General features: G+C 39.5%; 1 protein-coding gene across 2 annotated transcripts in view; it reads left to right on the top strand.

Annotated features, from left to right (window-relative positions):
• Positions 1–15,708, top strand: part of mboat2 (membrane bound O-acyltransferase domain containing 2) — a 136,902-nt gene extending 121,194 nt beyond the window's left edge. For both annotated transcript variants that reach the window (XM_033021639.1, XM_033021638.1), the window contains 4 exons: positions 2,084–2,216; positions 2,923–3,074; positions 11,718–11,928; positions 13,442–15,708. In XM_033021639.1, the coding sequence (XP_032877530.1) occupies positions 2,084–2,216; positions 2,923–3,074; positions 11,718–11,904 (472 nt within the window). In that variant the 3' untranslated portion in view covers positions 11,905–11,928; positions 13,442–15,708. The remainder of the gene's footprint in view (positions 1–2,083; positions 2,217–2,922; positions 3,075–11,717; positions 11,929–13,441) is intronic.
• Positions 15,709–19,989: the final 4,281 nt, after the last annotated feature.

The following is a 19,989-nucleotide window of genomic DNA, read 5'->3' as shown; positions in this document are numbered from 1 at the left end:
GAAACTTGCTAACTCGTGAAAATCTTTCAACATGATGAAAGATTTCCATGAGTCAAATTTACTCTTGAAGTAAAAATTTTTAACTTTTAAACTCGTAAGAACGTGAGTTTGCCGTAGTGACTCGTGAGTCTACCGTGGGCACTCTTTAACTCAGCGGGACAGGCAGCATCTCTGGAGAGAAGAAATGGGTAACGGGATGACGTTTTCAAAATTCTGCTGCGTCTTTGTGTTACTCCAGCACTGTGTGTTCACTTTTTGTCAACCAGCATCTGCCCTTTCTTGTGTATGACATTATTTGTATCCGTGGCAGTTGATTGTCGCTCCCTTCAGTTTCCCTGGTGGTCGGGACGGAGGGGGGGTGGGATGCTGCCTAGTGACAATCTCATTTATCCAACGAGTTACGCTCTCTTTAAGGAGAAATGGACTAGGCGACAGCAGTCTAAAGAAGGGACTCGACACGAAATCTCGTCCATTCCTTTTCTCCAGAGATGCTGCCTGTCCCGCTGAGCTACCCAAGCTTTTTGAGCCTACCTTCGGTTTAAACCAGCATATGCAGTTCCTTCCAGCACCTCTTAAATCTGTGCCATTATTCAGTACTCTAATTTTTGTTTTATTTTACTAATTCTGGATAATATCGCCCAGTTCGTTGGTCGTACGACTCTACCCCACCCCTGGTGCTTTAAGTGCATTTGTTTTTTCTTTTACCCCGGGAGGAAAAAAAATCAAATCCAGGAGTTCATCTGGAGCAGTTCTCCAATATAACAGCGAATGAAGAGAAATTGGCGGGTTATTTAGAAATTAATCCTTAAAGAGAGTGTAACTCGTTGGATAAATGAGATCGTCACTAGGCAGCATCCCCCCCCCCCCCCCGTCCCAACCCCCTGGGAAACTGAAGGGAGCGACAATCAACTGCTATGGATACAAAGAATGTCATACACAAAAAGGGCAGATGCTGGTTGACAAAAAGTGAACACACAGTGCTGGAGTAACACAAAGACGCAGCAGAATTTTGGAAACGTCATCCCGTCACCCATTCCTTCTCTCCAGAGATGCTGCCTGTCCCGCTGAGTTAAAGAGTGCCCACGGTAGACTCATGAGTCACTACGGTAAACTCTCGGGCTACTTACGTTCTTATAACGAGTTTAAAAGTTTAAAATTTTTACTTCAAGAGTAAATTTGACTCGTGGAAATCTTTCATCATGTTGAAAGATTTTCACAAGTTAACAAGTTTCCCGAGTACCTACCGTTAGCGTTACGAGTTTAATTTGTTTTAAACTCGGGATCACTCGTGGGTGGACTCGCACCGTAAGACAGGGGTTTAAGTAAGATAAGAGTTGTTGCAGAGTCTATTTTGGTTCTGTGTTTTATTTTTTAATGTATTGGAAGAATATAGGTTATGTTATATCCTGATAGTGGAATTGTAGGATGCTAATTAATGATCGGGTTCATCTTGTATACATTTTGCAGAAAATAATGGCTTGTAAATCCCAGTTTGAGCCAAGTCACAAACTTTCATCACCATCCAAAATCATTAATTGATTCATAAAGTATAATTTTGCAAGTATTTGCCATGTATGATAGTCCAGTACAACTTTTGAAGTTGGTGAACAAGATCATAATATCAGTCAAAGTGCTTTGAATGCTTAATAGACTGTCATGCACTGATGGCTACCCAACTATTTCAGAGAATCTCCAGCTATCTGCAGAGACATTTCAGGACTTCGATGCCTGCACATTGCAACACCAAATTGTCAGTCCCATTTAGAGATGGAGGAAATAGCACACAAGAAATCTCTAGGACATAGGGAGTCATGTGGCTGCAAAGGATTGGTGCAACCCTAAGACCAGTATGGGAGGTGTAATCAAGGATAAATGAAGTGACACTACGGGTCTATAGTTTGATGTAAACCTCATCTCAGTAATATGAAAAATATTAGTTGATACATGTGGAACCAAACTTAGGGTGGAACCAAACTTAGCAAGTGATTGATGCTTTGGGGGGCTGGTCTAATGGAGAAGCCTTGTTAAAGAAGTCGATTACAAACGCGCATTTTGAATTTTTAACTCTACCTTTCTGTTTCAGGGTTTGCTATGATCGCTGCCGTTACTATCCAACAATAGCAACTTTTATTATCTCTGCAATGTGGCATGGAGTGTACCCAGGCTATTATATGACATTTCTTACAGCAATACCAATAACATTAGCAGCTCGTGCAGTAAGTGATAATTTAGATTTCTTCATTATCGCAACATTTGTAAGAGCAGCATGTCACATTCTTATATTTTCTCTCTTGCCTTTACAAAGTTTATTTCAAGAGTTTAAACTGTTTTTGTGAAAAACACTACTTTAATGGTAGGAAAGCCTGCAATTATATTTCCTTATTTACAGGTAAAATGCATATTGATATATTGTCAAATTTAGTTGACATGATCAAAAAATTGGCATAATCTTTATAATCTATGCAGTTAGCTGATAAATCCTAACTGGCTATGATTGTTGTGACCATATGATACGATAGAACTTTATTTATCCCAGGGGGGAAATTGGTCTGTGAACAGTCATGAAACACAACAAGATACATGAAACACAAAATTAAGGTGACGAGTGGAAAGCCCAGAGAGAGAGTCAGTGTACCCCATGACAGAAGGGAGAGGAGTTGTACAGTTTGATAGCCACAAAATCTATTCATAATCAGTACACACAAAACAGTTGTATATGGAACTTCAGACATTTTATGCCTCTTTGTATGTTGTAACTGAAGTTTAAAACAATTAAAAATAACTTCTGCAAATTCTTTGCTCTGATAAAAGCAACATTATTGTAGTCATGGCAGAAACCGAGATTATATGTGTAACAGACTGTAGCATTTTGTCCAGGCAGTGGTTATCTGAGGTGTTACATCAACTACCTTTTTTCCCTAGATTAGAAACAACACTCGAATCTATTTTATCAAGACAAAGAGTGTCAAATTATTTTATGACTTTATCACTTGGATTGCAACCATGATCGCAATCAGCTACACAGTCGTGCCATTTGTTTTGCTCTCAGTGGAGCCATCCCTAAAATTTTACAGGTAAGCTGAAAACATCTGGAATCTACTGGTAGTATTTACTAAAATAGTACATTTTCCGTTTCCTAACAGAAGGGGATAAGGGACAGTTAAACATTTTGAAATTAGGCAGAGTTTTGGTAGATAGTTGGAACAGTAACCACAGAACGCGGATTTAAAGTAATTGCAAAGGAACCTCTTTCTGTACAAGAACAAAATCTTCCTTTCTGTGCTATATTCTAAAATGCACTCACTGGAACAATGATGGAAACATTAGAAAAGTTAATTAAGAAAGAATAAAATATTGTGAGGCTCTAGAGAAAGAGAAACACATTGTGGCTAATTATTCAGCTCTTTCATAGAGCTGCTTGAATTACCTTCCTTTACATAAATGATTCTCTGATACAAGCATATGGAACTGAAAACATTTTGGTTATGCGTCTTAAGAATAATATGGCCATCCACTCTGATATGTTTCCATTAATATTGGTCTACATTAGTTCTTGCGCATTGCAATATACTTTGGATTTGAACAGTCCTTTAGTTGGTTCAAATCCATATCTTTCCGTTGGTCTGATGTTTGGATTTTGTGAGACTGCACAAAAGCTTTCTGATATGTGAAACTAAAGAAATCCATGCTGCCATCATACAATGTCTAGTTTAGATTAATGTAGACATGTAAATGGGCCCTTTGGACACCGAGTCCGTGCCGACCAGCAATCACATGCACTTAACAAAATAGTTCCCAGTAGATTCCCTCTGAGCAAAAATAACCCGTAATTATGAACTAAAAAGTGTTCCTAAATTAAAACATCCAATTAATACAAACCAATGGTGTTGTACTGCTAATAGTAATCCCAGCAGGACAGGTAAGCAGCTCTGGAGAGAAGGAATGGGTGACGTTATGTGTCGAGATCCTTCCTCCACACTGTTGTACTGCTATATTGTGAAATGATGCAGATTTAGAAGACCCGTGGTATTCAATTGAAAAGCGAGTATGTCAGATCTGTAATCAAGTAAGCATATGCATATTTTGAGACATTTGAGCACGATAAACTGGGAATCAGAATTTCTGTTACAATGCCCTCTTTATTTTGTTTCAAAAGTATGTGTAAACAACATGAAAATCTGTGCAAATGTTAACCACAAATTGGACTTTTGAGTTATTTTAATGTAGAAATCCGAGCATAGTCAGCAAGCAGCACCTTCAAATATAATTTCTAGTGCATTTAGTAGAAAATGAAAATGTTGCAAGGAGACTAAAGGCTGAGTAGGTTCTTCTTTGACAGAAAATAATCAGAATATTATTCTGAATGTTCCTAAATCAGTTTTGGTCAATATAAAATCTGTTTCCTTAGAACTCCTGGGTTGACACTGATTCTTTTTTCAACCCTATTTGTCAAATTCTTCCACATCATCACTTGTACACACATCAATTAAAGTTTTTAAAGCAATTTTAAAGGCCCAGGCATGGGAGGTTGTGCCAGTGAAGAGATCTGTTTCAACTGCTGAATGTATCCTCAGCAGAAACTCTACCCTACTTGTGTAACTAATCTAGTCAGTTCATGAGTTCATAAATGATAGGAGCAGAATTAGGCCATTCAGCCCATCATGTCTACTTGGCCATTCAATCATGGCTGATCTATCTTTCCCTCTTAACCCCTTTCCCGTCTTCTCCCCATAACCCGTGACACCTGTACTAGTCAAGAATCTATCTATCTCTACCTTAAAAATATCTATTGACTTGGCCTCCACAGCCTTCTGTGGCAAAGAATTCCACAATTTGCCACGCTCTGACCAAAGAAATTCTTCCTCATCGTCTTCCTAAAGGAACGTCCTTTTATTCTGAGGCTATGACCAAGTACTGCCAATGCTGCTACAGATTTGTTTGATACAAGGCCTATTCCTCTCTGAAAGATTAATTTTAGCACAAAATATTTGAACAGGGCTCAATATGCATAGTAAGTGACCGTAAATTCAAATGACTCCAGTTTTAGTGAGGTAGTTCATTTTTAGAACAATGAACATACTGGATTAATTATTTGTCCCACAATAGGTTCATGGGAAAGAACAAGGAAAAAATGGGGACTTATCTTTTGGGTTTTGAGACAGTAAACAAAAAGCACCAGTTGCTGGAGAACTTCTAACCCCTTTGGGATGGATGTCTGCCCTGGCAGATTCAGACAATCCTACTCCCAAACCCAACTGGACGTGATTAAGAAAATACTTCTCATCGAATGATGTTAAACATTATCTTTCTTTGGTCTCTTAAAATAATTCTGAAAGCAGTAGCCTCACTCCTTAATTTTATCAAGCTTTAGTTTGAGTATAGCTATTTGTTCAAAACTCGCCTACAAGCCAGATTACATTAATCATAATAATGCTTTGTTTATTATTTATATAATAACAGGAAATTTAGAAGCCTTTTGTAATTACTGAAGGAGAGAATAAGGGTAGAAACTTACTGAGAATGGAAGCAATTTGATTCCAGATACAATACAATACAATTCAATTTATTGTCATTTGGACCCCTTGAGGTCCAAACGAAATGTCATTTCTGCAGCCATACATTACAAACAAATAGACCTAAGACACAACATAATTTACATAAACATCCATCACATTGCTGTGATGGAAGGCCAAAAAAACTTATCTCTCCACTGCACTCTCCCCCCCGATGTCAGAGTCAAAGTCAAAGCCCCCGGCGGGCGATGGCGATTGTCCCGCGGCCATTAAAGCCACGCCGGGTGATGCAAGGTCGCACACCGGGTTCTTGATGTTAGAGCCCCCGGTGTGCGCTCGCAGTCCCGCGGCCATTCCAAGCCGTGCGGGGCGGTGATGTAGGCCCCGCTCCAGGAGCTCTTCAACCCCGCAACTCGGGCGGGAGAAGTCGGGAGAAGTCAATGTTTACATTGAACTCACTTAGAAAACCCACATTTACCAACCTTTGTCATGCCCCCACCTCTCTTTTCCAGCTTTTCCTCTCCCACTGCTATCCATTTGAAGAAGGGTCCCCAACTGAAGTGTAGTCTGTCCATTCCCTCCCCAGATTCTATTTGATCTGCTGAGTTTCTTTGTGTTTTGCTCAAGATTTCAACCTCTGCAGTTGTGAGTCCAGAAATGTTAAGGGGTCCACAGGAATGCAATACCATAGTCACTGACAATGTAATCATTCTTTTAGTGTCTCTGAGATCAGACAGTGAAGTACGTTTGAAGTACAGGAATTGTTGTAACAGAGGAAAAACAGCAGTCAATTTGTGCAGGCCAAGTTTGTTTTAAAAAAAAACATTGATACGTAATCTATTTGTGTGAAGTGGATTGTGAAAGAAAACTGAGGATACCAGAGTAAAGTCCCCCACTTACAGTCAAATAATGCCAATCTGCATTAGCAGTGCAGGACCCCTCTCCTAAACAAGACTGTTGGCCTGGACTTTTCTGCTTGTCAAGTCAAGTCAAGTTTATTCGTCACATACGCATATGAGATATGCAGTGAAATGAAAAGTGGCAATGCTTGCGGATTGTGCAAAAAACTACAAAACAGAATGGAACAGAATCAGAATTACATAATTGTGGGAGGAAAAAAAAGAAACAGCCCCCCCACCCCCCGAGGCACTGCTCACACCTCCCACCCTCACCTCCAGCGACTCTGTGTCCGGTGGCCGCTCTGTCCACACCGCATGGAGTTTTAACCCCGGCCAGTAGCGGACCGGGTGAGTGGGGGCGTCGGTGCCGCGGGGATGAATCTCGGGCTAAGGCGCCGATGCCCGACCCCCGGGTCACTGTCCCTCACCTCCCCCAGACCCCCAGGTCACCGACCCTCACCTCCCCTGGACCCCAGCTGGACACAGAGCTGCCGGAGGTGGGGGAGAGAGGGAAATTAATGGGGTGGCACGGTGGCGCAGCGGTAGAGTTGCTGTCTTGCAGCACCACAGACCCAGATTGGATCCTGACTACGAGTGCTGTCTGTACAGTATTTGTACATTCTCCTTATGACCACATGGTTTTCTGTGGAAATTACGGTTTCTCCCACATCTGAAAGAAGTGCAGGTTTGTAGGTTAATTGGCTTCTGTAAATTGTCCCTGGCGTGTAGGATACAACTGGTGTATGATAGATTGAGGTCGGTGTCGACTTAGTGGGCCGAAGGGCCTGTTTCCATATATATGTTTTACATATATATCTTAATTTCATTGAACCATATACAGTTGAATATGTGGCATTATTTTCATCTTGTTTCTATAGTCAAAGGGTAAGGTTAATTGATTTATTTGTGCAGAACAGTGATGGAAGTCTGACTCCTCTTGCCTTGCTTCTATGTATTTGTTTCTCTATCTATGTATGAATGATAATCTGACTTCCATACATGAATATACTAAGGTCATTCATGTGCTGCACCTGTTAATCAGAGCCTGGCTCTACTGTGGAATGTAATTAGGAATGTAATTCAGCCTAACTTTATTCACACCTAATCCAATTTGAAGCATAAATGTTGCATCAAGTGTAAGTTAAAAGAATGCACCAGATTCCACAATTTCAAACTGAAAAATGCAAAAGCTTCCCCCCCCCCTCCCAACCCCCCCCCCACCCCCCCCCCCCCCCCCCCCCGTCACTGCACTCCCTTGCAATTTCTCATTCTCACACATTGTTGGCAGCCCTGCTATAGTACACTCTTAGCAAGGTGATCATCCCCTTTTTATTCCTCGACTCCACCCACATAGCCTCACTGGATGATCCTTCACTAAAGTCATCTTGGGCTACTGGTTCAATATTCTAGGGAGCAGGGTCAAGCCACTGCCGAACCGTCTGAGCCTGGGGCTGATTAGGAGGCACTTCACCTTGCCGGAGGACAATGTATACTCCATCCGCTGAAGTGAGAAGCCCTTGGGTTGTATGGCACAGTCAGGAGAAGCAGGTGTGAGCCACCTCTCTATAAAACATAGCGCACAGGATCCTCTCAGTACCCTAGTAGATGAGTCTAGCCTTGGGGTTGTCCAAAGATAGACACAAAATGCTGGAGTAACTCAGCAGGACAGGCAGCATCTCTGGACAGAAGGAATGGGTGATGTTTCGGGTCGATACCGTTCATCACCCATTCCATCTCTCCAGAGATGAGTAAGTTACTCCAGCATTTTGTGTCTATCTTTGGTGTAAACCAGCATTTAATGTTCTTTCCTGCATATAAGGTTCGTCCAGTTTGTTTTCAAAGGCTTGGCTTATGCTGGGGAGGGGGGAATTGAGATCACACTGTTTTGGTCTCGCACGTGGAATTGAGTGTTTCCCACGCTTCCTGGGTAAGTGACTGGATCTAGCCGGACCCAGGACGCGGTGAGTGGAGTCGACCCTTCCAGGTGGTAGGTGGATGTATCCACTGAGGTCTGGGAGTTGAGTCGAGAGGTCAAGTGCTCCAGAGGACCGATTCTCAGCCTGGTCAGGTCTTGCTGTCAGGCTGCATTACACAAGGTTATTTCATAGAAACATAGAAACATGGAAAATAGGTGCAGGAATAGGCCATTCAGCCCTTCGAGCCTGCACCACCATTCAATATGATCATGGCTGATCATCCAACTCAGCATCCTGTACCTGCTTTCTCTCCATACCCCCTGATCCCTTTAGCCACAAGGGCCACATCTAACTCCCTCTTAAATATAGCCAATGAACTGGCCTCAACTTCCTTCTGTGGCAGAGAATTCCACAGATTCACCACTCTCTGTGTAAAAAATGATTTTCTCATCTCTGTCCTAAAAGGCTTCCCTCTTATCCTTAAACTGTGACCCCTTGTTCTGGACTTCCCCAACATCGCGAATAATCTTCCTGCATCTAGCCTGTCCAACCCCTTAAGAATTTTGTAAGTTTCTATAAGATCCCCCCTCAATCTTCTAAATTCTAACGAGTACAAGCCAAGTCTATCCAGTCTTTCTTCATATGAAAGTCCTGCCATCCCAGGAATCAGTCTGGTGAACCTTCTCTGTACTCCCTCTATGGCAAGAATGTCTTTCCTCAGATTAGGAGACCAAAACTGTACGCAATACTCCAGGTGTGGTCTCACCAAGACCCTGTACAACTGCAGTAGAACCTCCCTGCTCTTATACTCAAATCCTTTTGCTATGAATGCTAACATACCATTCGCTTTCTTCACTGCCTGCTGCACCTGTATGCCTTCTTTCAATGACTGGTGTACCATGACACCCAGGTCTCATTGCATCTCCCCTTTTCCTAATCGGCCACCATTCAGATAATAATCTACTTTACTGTTTTTGCCACCAAAGTGGATAACCTCACATTTATCCACATTATACTGCATCTGCCATGCATTTGCCCGCTCACCAAACCTATCCAAGTCACCTTGCAGCCTCCTAACATCCTCCTCACAGCTAACACTGCCCCCCAGCTTCGTGTCATCCGCAAACTTGGAGATGTTGCATTCAATTCCCTCATCCAAATCATGAATATATATTGTAAATAGCTGGGGTCCCAGCACTGAGCCTTGCGGTACCCCACTAGTCACTGCCTGCCATTCTGAAAAGGACCCGTTTACTCCTACTCTTTGCTTCCTGTCTGCCAGCCAGTTCTCTATCCACATCAATACTGAACCCCCATTACCGTGTGCTTTAAGTTTGCATACTAATCTCTTGTGTGGGACCATGTTGAAAGCCTTCTGAAAGTCCAGATATAACACTTCCACTGGTTCTCCCTTATCCACTCTACTAGTTACATCCTCGAAAAATTCTATAAGATTCGTCAGACATGATTTACCTTTCATAAATCCATGCTGACTTTGTCCAATGATTTCACCACTTTCCAAATATCCCATCTTTAATAACTGACTCTAGCAGTTTCCCCACTACCAATGTTAGACTAACTGGTCTGTAATTCCCCGTTTTCTCTCTCCCTCCCTTCTTAAAAAGTGGGGTCACATTAGCTACCCTCCAATCCTCAGGAACTACTACAGAATCTAAAGAGTTTTGAAAAATTATCACTAATGCATCCACTATTTCTGGGGCGGCTACTTCCTTAAGTACTCTGGGATGCAGTCTATCTGGCCCTGGGGATTTATTGGCTTTTAATCCATTCAATTTACCTAACACCACTTCCCGGCTAACCTGGATTTCACTCAGCTAAGGATACATAAAATTAAATACAATTTTATTTTGGTCTTTGCAGATTCCTCTTCCTTGGTTGTAGACTTTCGTGGAAGGCATTAAATGAATGAATGAATGAATGAATAAGTTTATTGGCCAAGTATTCATATGCAAGGACAACATGACATACAGTCCACCCACAAGTGACAACATGACATACAGTGAAAATTAGGAATGACACATAAAACATTAATAATAAAACATTATTAATTATACATGTGAATTGAATAAAATACCAGGGCAAAAGGAGGCTACAGATTTTTGGTTATTGAGTCGAGTTCAATGTGTGTATTCAGACTTGAAGAAGGGTCTCGACCCGAAACGTCACCTATTCCTTCGTTCCATAGATGCTGCCTCACCCGCTGAGTTTCTCCAGCATTTTTAGCTACCAACTACTAATCCTTGCTCACTGCAGCAGACAGCATTGACACAGGGCTTTGAGTAAGCTGCACTTATGAGATGATTTGGCTTGTAGTAAAGCACCCTCTGTTGGAAGAAACAGGCAGTTCCTGGGCAACGTAAGATTTCTGTTCCAGAAAACTCTCTATTTTTGATTGCTACTCATGTACATATTACTCTACATATACTTGTACATTTCAAGGCACAAAAGACTGCAGATACTGGAATCTTGAGCAAAACACAAAATGCTAGAGAAAGCGGGTCAGGAAGTATCTGAGGAGAGAATAGACAGGGAGTTTTGGGTTAGGACCCTTCATCATTCTGAAGAAGAATCCTGACCCAAGACATTACCTCTCCATTCCCTCCCTGAATGCTGCCTGACCAGCTAAGTTCCTCGTCCAAATCATTAATATATATTGTAAATAGCTGGGGTCCCAGCACTGAGCCTTGCGGTACCCCACTAGTCACTGCCTGCATTGTGAAAAAGACCCGTTTACTCCTACTCTTTGCTTCCTGTCCGCCAGCCAGTTCTCTATCCACATCATACTGAACCCCCAATACCGTGTGCTTTAAGTTTGTATACTAATCTCTTATGTGGGACCTTGTCGAAAGCCTTCTGAAAGTCCAGATATAACACATCCACTGGTTCTCCCTTATCCACTCTACTAGTTACATCCTCGAAAAATTCTATAAGATTCGTCAGACATGATTTACCTTTCATAAATCCATGCTGATTTTGTCCAATGAATTCACCACTTTCCAAATGTGCTGCTATCCCATCTTTAATAACTGACTCCAGCATTTTCCTCACTACCGATGTTAGACTAACTGGTCTGTAATTCCCCGTTTTCTCTCTCCCTCCCTTTTTAAAAAGTGGGGTTACATTAGCTACCCTCCAATCCTCAGGATTTCCTTTTATTGATGATGATCCTAGATGTTTTTGAAAGTTGATTGTCTCGAACAACCCAAGTATTTTTGAGCAGATGCATTTGTTACTTTATATTATCTCTTTCAGATGCTTGCCAATATTCGATGGGTGCCAAAAGTATTTTTTGAGAGAAATTAATGTGTAAACAGTGTTTATAGAATGTGATTATTACATACTTGGCTATGAATTATTTTCTTTCCTAGATCTTGGTATTACTGTCTACATATTGTTCCCCTTTTGATCATGTTGGTATTGCCAATTAAGTCAAGACGAAAGGAAAGTGAACAGAATCATTCAAAACGAAAAAGGCTAGAAGTGGAAAACACATCAACCTCGAACAATTATGCTGTCTTGAACAACAACTTGGACCAGATACCAAGACCATCATGAACACAAAGTGCATTTGAATGAAAGGTTAGGACTACAAATACATTCTTGACCTTCTTTAACAAGTGAGTCAGTTAAAGAAAGTACAGTCTTGAAAGTTTTGTGCAAAGTATACTTAGAACAAATGTTTAAAAAAAAATAAATAAAGCAAAAACTCAACTGGGATCTTTGAAACAGTACTTGACCACAGAGATGATGGAAGATTAGAATATTTTAAATTGATTTAATATTGGCCACCTCTCACAATAGAGGTTCTGCTGTAGTTTGTGAAAATTAACATTATTCTGGTGAAACTACGATCATAAAACCTTTAGCATCTTTTTTCTTAAAATTTGACTAATTTCAGTTGACTTCACTGGCACTTGTATTGATATTTCATAAATCAGCTGACATTAGGGTTTGTTTTTGTGCCTTGAACGCAGACTACTTTCCCCAAACTCTATTGGGAAATTTGGAGGAATGCTATTTGAGATAACCAATTTAAGTCTTAAACCCTTGTGATCTGCAAGTATGGGGTCTTCGCTGGTCCACTAGGAATCAACCATTGAAAAGATTAGTGGAGTAACGTGCTGGAAGTGGGAGGGGAAGGGTGAAAGGGGGTGAAGGTCCTCGGCAGGGAACTCCATCCACAAAGGGTGTTCAACTTTTAGGTCTTCCATTTTTCCAAGCAAATGAATATATAGTGGAAGCTTAGACTTCAGGCATGATGCTCAAACAATTAATGACGTGTTTGTGTTGTAATGATTGCTGAAACCATCAGCAACCTATGTCATGATTCAGATGTTTACTTATCTCATATTTTCATACACCACGGCAGATTATTTCGCCCATGATGTTTATGTTGGTCTTGGAACGTTCACATTTATCCCTCCCCCCATTATTTCTTTTACAGTTTTGTTTATATCAACTCATTGTGGTACATTGTTCATAAGTGGTCCATATCCTTAAAATCTTCATAAGCACTACTAGAAAGTTCCTACCATTCTAAAACCCATATCCTAATTTCTCCCTCATTGGTGATTTTTAATCCAGTTTGAAATTCTCTAATTTAATACAGTTTAATTCTGTTTAATAACTCGGAGTTGAATTGAACAAAGGCTTTCCCAAGATCCATATATTGCATCCACTGCATTTTTCCCTTCTGCCATTTCTATAATGCGACAACAGAGTTTTAGATGAGAAAGATGTAAATTGTTACAACTGTGGATACATGAACAAGTAGATGATTACAAGTCTGAAGAAGGGTTTCGGCCCGAAACGTTGCCTTTTTCCTTCGCTCCATAGATGCTGCTGCACCCGCTGAGTTTCTCCAGCTTTTTTGTGTACCTTAGATGATTACCAAGATTAGTTCCATCTTGTGCTTAAATGGGTATAGGTTGACCTCCAGTCTTTTAGCATATATCCATGGACATTTGAGCTCTGAACAAAATGATGCTCCTAAGTTGCGTAATAGATGTACCATAGAATTTTCAAGTCATGAGTCTAACCACTGTCCATGCTCTGTTGTTAAATGTTATCCTGTGCTTGGCTTGCATTGTAGATCTACCAATATTGCAAGATCACAATCTACTTACAAATCTGCATGGGAGTTAATTGACCTTTGGCTTCATAGAGACTCGTCTGAAGGGCTGATTTCAAAACTTCAAATTTTCTAGCAATAATGCCACCATGAACAACAGATGTGAACAACAGAGATGCACAATATCACGAGAGGAATCTCCTTCTCTACACAAAGAAAATACTTATTACCCTACGATGCACCTACTATGTATTTTTAATTTGTCTAATCATCAGCTGTGTTGGCAGAGAAAGAAAGGACATTCAAAACAATCTCCAAAACATGTTGATCATCTACATTTTGAAACACTGAATACTTATTTTCTTTATGGTTCAAGAAGTGAGTCTGTAATATGTAACTTGGTTATCAGCTATTATGGTTTATATTATTTTGATGAAAGATTTTTGCCTTTTTTTAGTAGTCACTTTAGTTTGGGTAATATAGCATAAAGTGAAATTGCACCATCACCACAATCCCATTCCTAATAACAGGCTACATTCGGATTTGGATTTTATTTTGAGTCAATGATTTATGCTGAATAGACTTAACCCACTCCAGTTCTTGTTTGCAGATGAGGCTAAACTGGTTAAACAGGCATTGTTGCATCAAGTTCTATAAATACTGGATGAAGTCTGTGGTCATATATGGTTATTGAGCACTGAGCATTTTTCTGATTTTAATTAATTTCTGGTGTAATAATTGAAGCTTTTAAGAGAAATAGAAACACTCAATTTTTACTTGATCAATATGAAAATGTAGAAGTACTTGAAATATTGCAAGAAATGGAAAATTCATACTATTCTTAATTTCCCTAAACTTGTAGCTTTTGATGCTGTGCAATGAAGCTTTTTGAGGCTCTGCCAACATCAACCACTGGTCATTTAAAAAGGTAGTTTGTGACTGTGACAAAATATTTTCATTCAGTTTCCTTTTGAGCTGGTCCAGTGTAAAATAAGTAATGTTTAAGAAGTTGCAATGTGCATCCAAGCACAATATTTTTATACTTCCAATAAAATTGACAAGATATCAGGTCCTAAATAGAATACTTTAGCTGTTTGGGGGGGGGGGGGGGGAATAAAATGGGGACATTTGTGACTTACCTGATAAAGTTTGACAACAATTGCTTTAAATACCCCTTCATTTGTGTTGTACACTATTTTATTTAAATATTCTCTCATTCCATTTTTATGCAAATTCTTAATCACCGTTACATGGATTTTTTCCCCCATGCCACTACTGTCAACCTTTTAAAATGGTGAATGTAAAATAGGGAGTGATATTGCCGTGTAGTAAATACATTAAAAAATAAGAATGTTCCTTTTCCATGAAGTAGGACAAAAAAAAAAAACACCATCACCTCTGCTTGTAATGAATCTGTTCTTTATATATTCAATACTCATTTTAATAGTAGTTGTCGAGAGGGCTAAGCATAATTGAATACCATGGTTCCATTCTTTTAACTAGTCTTGGTTTCAACATTCTGGGTTTGTCCAATTATCCATGGTTGATATGAATATTTAAAGTAAAGTAATGGTAGCATTTTTATTCCATGGTATTTGCAACATTGCACTGTAATTAATGGTATATTAGCTGTATCAAGTTTACAAGGTGAAACATTTTATTAACTTTGTATTATCTGCACAACATGGTGAATTATATTAAAATTTATCTTTGTGCAATTCAGTTCAGAATGGTTCAAAAACATTTTCAATGTCAGAAGATGAAATATGTGTTTTTATAGATGTAAAAACCAACTGTTCGACCTGTTGTGATTTGTTTCTGAACGTAAAACTATAAATGAATTTGGATTGGCTTCCAAAATTGTGTAAATAAGGAGAAATTCCTTTCAAACACTGAATTTGTAAATGATTTTATTTTTCTATTAATGCTACATTGAACATGAATTAGTTTCTTCCCATTGTAAGAAATGTTCAGTGGCTTTGAGCTTTCCAAAACTTACAGAATAGAATCACCAAAATATGCCTTTCCAATTTTCACAATATTGTCTATTTTTAATTCTTGTAGCAAAATTATAAAACAATATTTTGAACTGTTTTTGTTTATTGAAATGTGTACAATATTTTCTACTTGTAATCTGCAAGAAAAAAATCTTTAAAGAGCTGCACCTTTTGTAGAAGCTGTTTGATTGTTTTGATACATGAAGCCAGCTGTTGTGATCGTTGAAGTGATTGTAACATCGTATAATGTAGTGTTTAATTTGTGTGAAGATTAAAATTTGATTAAAATAATTGCTCAGAATTTCTTCCTACATACATATATTGGGAGCCTGATTTAATTGTTTAATGAATAGTTGTTTTAATGAAAAGTTGTATGGGAAGGTGGGTATCTGAGAGAGATGTTGCTTTGCTACCAGAGCTGCATAGCCATGCCAAATGAACTGCTCAAATGTTATAATTCTATTATAGTGATGTTGTACCACTAATATGGGTATGGATTTTTTTTGATTATGCCCAATGTTATTTATGGAATTGTAGAGTGTATAATAGGCCTATACTGCTCAGTTGATAATGTGTTATAACACTAGACACAAAATGCTGTAACAGCGGGACAGGCAGCATCTCTGGAGAGAAGGAATCTCTCAATGTGTTTATCTTCGTTTAATCCAGCATCTGCAGGTCCTTCCTACACATTTTGGCTGCTCCGCTGTGAAATCTCCTCAAGGTATGTCTACTTTAAAGAAGATCTCCTCCCTCCGACAAGAGTTCTGCAACTCCCTCTCTCACTGCTCCCCCTCTGTGACTCATACATTTGGTCTACATCTCTCTACATCATCATCTATATCTCTCGTTTCCCTTTCCCGTGACTTTCAGTCTGAAGAAGGGTCTCGACCGGAAATGTCACCCGTTCCTTCTCTCCAGAGATGCTGCCTGTCCCGTTGACTTCAGTATTTTATGTCTATAAGACAGTGACTCCCAGACTGGATTTTTAAATTGTATTTGGTGGGGGAACAATGATAGTTGATCAAAAAATGAGGCAAGCACAGAATGGGCATTCTTGGAAATCATAATGTATATGGTTGACGGTAACCATGGTAAAGAGTAGTTTTCAGTAAAATTTAACAAAAATACTTTACTTATTATACCAAAATAACATCTCAACAGATTTCTTTTGGAATGAGAGTATGTCCCACAATTCTGAAAAAAGAAATTGTGTGCATTCATTTCCATTTGCTTTCAACCATGTAGCTATATAATGCACTTTGCCCCCTCCTATGTTGGATACATGCAGGTTTTGTTTTCCAAAATATTGCATTATATAATGCATTATATTAAAAAAATTCCAGAAGATTCTCCACATGGACATCAGGAATATAACAAAGAAGACAGTAGGGAAAACGATTAGTCATTTGAGGATTGCTAAAACTCCTTTTGAAAGAGTGGATTTGATATAGTTTCAGTGGATGGAACTTAGCTAGTTGAAACTACTATAAATGTGTAGTATGAAAAGCTCAAAAGGCAAGAATCAACTAAAAGTATATGAAGGGATTAAAAGTAACATTAGCAAATTTGCAGATGACACAAAGCTGGGTGGCAGAGTGAACTGTGAGGAGGATGCTATGAGGATGCAGGGTGACTTGGACAGGTTGGGTGAGTGGGCAAATGCAGTTTTATGTGGATAAATGTGAGGTTATCAACTTTGGTGGTAAAGACAGGAAAGCAGATTATTATCTGAATGGTGTCAAGTTGGGAAAAGGGGAAGTGATTGGATGTCTGTGAGATGACATTGTGACATCATCACCGGAAGCTGCTGGAGAAAAGCTCTTTGAGAAGCGTTTTTCGGCTTTTAAAAAAACTTAAATCACGAATAACTCAAGAAATATAGGATGAAATATTAAGTGAACCTAAGTACGGTGTGGAGGGGACAAATTTGAGAGAATATGTAAAATTTTAAGCGCTAGCGCATAACGTTTTGAGGAAGATACAAAACATACACACACACACAAGATGAGACTTTTAGTATATAGATGGGCAAATGCAAGCAAATGGGTCTAGCATAAATGAGCATCTTGGTCAGCATGGATGATTTGGGTTAGAAGGTCTGTTCTGTACAACTTTGACTTTGTACATTTGTATGCATTATCAATGTAAAGTTGAGTATGTAATCTCTATTAAGCCTCAAGGCTTTGCCCAGAGACAAAGACTATCCATAGTAAATTGGTCAAATCTACTCATGTGGGAATCCACAGTCGAGCATCTGGAGGTGTTGAAAGATGTAGAAGTTGTTCCTTTCCATCAAGAGATCTATTCACCAAATATAAACAGCTGTGTCTGGCTCAAGACCTATGAAGACTGACAAGTGAGGCTAGGCCTGTTTTCTCTGGAATGGAAGATGTTAAGGGGGGGAGGAGGGGGGGGGGGGGGGGGGGGGGAGAGAGAGAGACATGATTGAAGAGTAGAGATTGGACAGACTTGAGGAAAGTAGACAACTTAGATTTAGATAGGGGGTTTAAGGAGGATCTGAGGGGGACTATTTTTACCCAGAGATTGGTGAGAGCTTGGAATACACTGCCTATGAGTGATGGAAGCAAATCACCTGACAGCATTTAAGAAATGCCTGAGCATGCATTATAATTGCCGAGGTATAGGTTATGGGCCAACTAATGCAAGATGTGATTAATATGGATGGGTATTCACTTGTCAGTGTGGATGTAGTGTACGAAATGTCATGTTTCCTTGCTGTATTACACTACGACTGAAGTTGCAATCATCCAGACAAGTAACAATTACACCATCATATTCCTGGCTTGTGACGTGTAAATGTAAAGGTATTGGGAAGTAAGAGGTGAGTCCAAGTTACTCAGCTGTACTTTGTTTCTGTAACCAAAATATTTGTGTCTGCTGCACAAGCTTTTGATCAATGATAAACCTCTCCAGGATATTCTTTGGTGATAGATTCATTGATGGTAATACTTGATGTTGGCACTTGTGTATTATGCATGATACTGGCAATTTAATATCTCAGAAAGTTTGATGTTGTACCTTAAAATTGAAATTAATTTACATTTTTTTTTGTACTCTCTACTTTAGTATTGAGAATGTTTGTTTATTTTGGCTGCATGTTCTTATTTCCTTCTAATCTTTTACTTATACTTTATTTCACTCTCCTTGTTTAATCATTCATGCCTTTGTTTTTCAATCGCATACTGATTTTTGAACTCTTAATACTATCTTCTCCTCCTGAATTCTACATTCCAAACCTTGCGGCAATTAAAATTCCTGTGATAGTCACAACTATCCTTTCCACCATAATCCTGGTCCCTGCACAGTTCAAAGGCAAAGGACCTTTTCCAGTGGTAATAGTCAAAATGGAGTCCTCTTTCCAAGACCACTCCAACAGTCATGCATTGAACTCCTGTTGTGAGGCAAATGAAAGTTTTCAGTACTCGTAATTTACTTAACTTTATTTAAGCTTTAAACAACTTATGTCTTTAATACATAAACTCAGAAACGTCTGGCAAACATGGCTGATTCCGCAGGCCTTTCCCGCCCGAAATACTTCGCACATGCGCACTCCGGAAAAGTCTTGCACATGCGCACACTCCAGAAGAGCTCCGCACATGCGCCCACTTCAACTCCCTAATCTGTTCATTCCTTTGCCAATGTCCAAAGATTAATGCAATAAAAATCTGTTAAAATTCTAATTGTGGGTACTCAGTGAATAGGATTTATTTCCTACATGTCAAATACCACGCATGCTACAGTATGTAGTATCTTGACTGCTTTCTTTCAAAGGACGTTTTGCGTGCTAACCAGACAAATCATACCATACATGAGTACAATCAAGCTACATATGAGCACAACAGGTAGTGCAAAAACTATAAAATAAACTGTGAAGACTATAGTGTTACAACAACAGAAATTGCAGAATAAAAAGAAAATTGTTAGGTAACAAGGTACGTTGGGAGAAAATTAATGTATTCTTGGCAAATGAGAAGTCTATTCATCAGTTTGATAACGGGGACGAAGCTGTTCTTGAATCTGGTGGAAAGTGCTTTCGAGCATCTACCGAACGGGAGTGGGGAGAAGAGAGAATGGTAGGTGTGTCACTTGATTATGTTGGTTGCTTTCATTGTTTCCCTTATCAGGGTGGCAGAGTTTAGTTTAGAGTTGTAAGCAAGGTCACTGTGACCTGGTGCAAGGTTATCACACTGTGCTGTTGATTATTGATTGTTCCTACTATTTTCTATACATGGCTTATCCAATCCCGTTTTTCTGGAGGTGAGGGGTGGGGGAGAGATACTGTAATCAAGAAGCTTGCTTTTTAACTTGAACATTCTCTTGATGTATTCACATCTGCAGTGGCCTCTGCTACCCTTAGACACAGCTATTTAATATAGTTAGTCCTGATTTATAAGCTAATGGATTTATCCAGTGTAATATAGCTCCAAAAATGAAATTGACCAAAGGATCCCTAAATTAATAAAAATGCAAATGTTAACATAGAAAATAGGTGCAGGAGTAGGCCATTCGTCCCTTCGAGCCTGCACCGCCATTCAATATGATCATGGC

The sequence above is a fragment of the Amblyraja radiata genome, chromosome 5, assembly GCF_010909765.2.
Source record: "Amblyraja radiata isolate CabotCenter1 chromosome 5, sAmbRad1.1.pri, whole genome shotgun sequence".
Taxonomy (NCBI): domain Eukaryota; kingdom Metazoa; phylum Chordata; class Chondrichthyes; order Rajiformes; family Rajidae; genus Amblyraja; species Amblyraja radiata.
The sequence above is the reverse complement of the archived record's forward strand: the minus strand, read 5'-3'. Positions and strand labels throughout refer to the sequence as shown.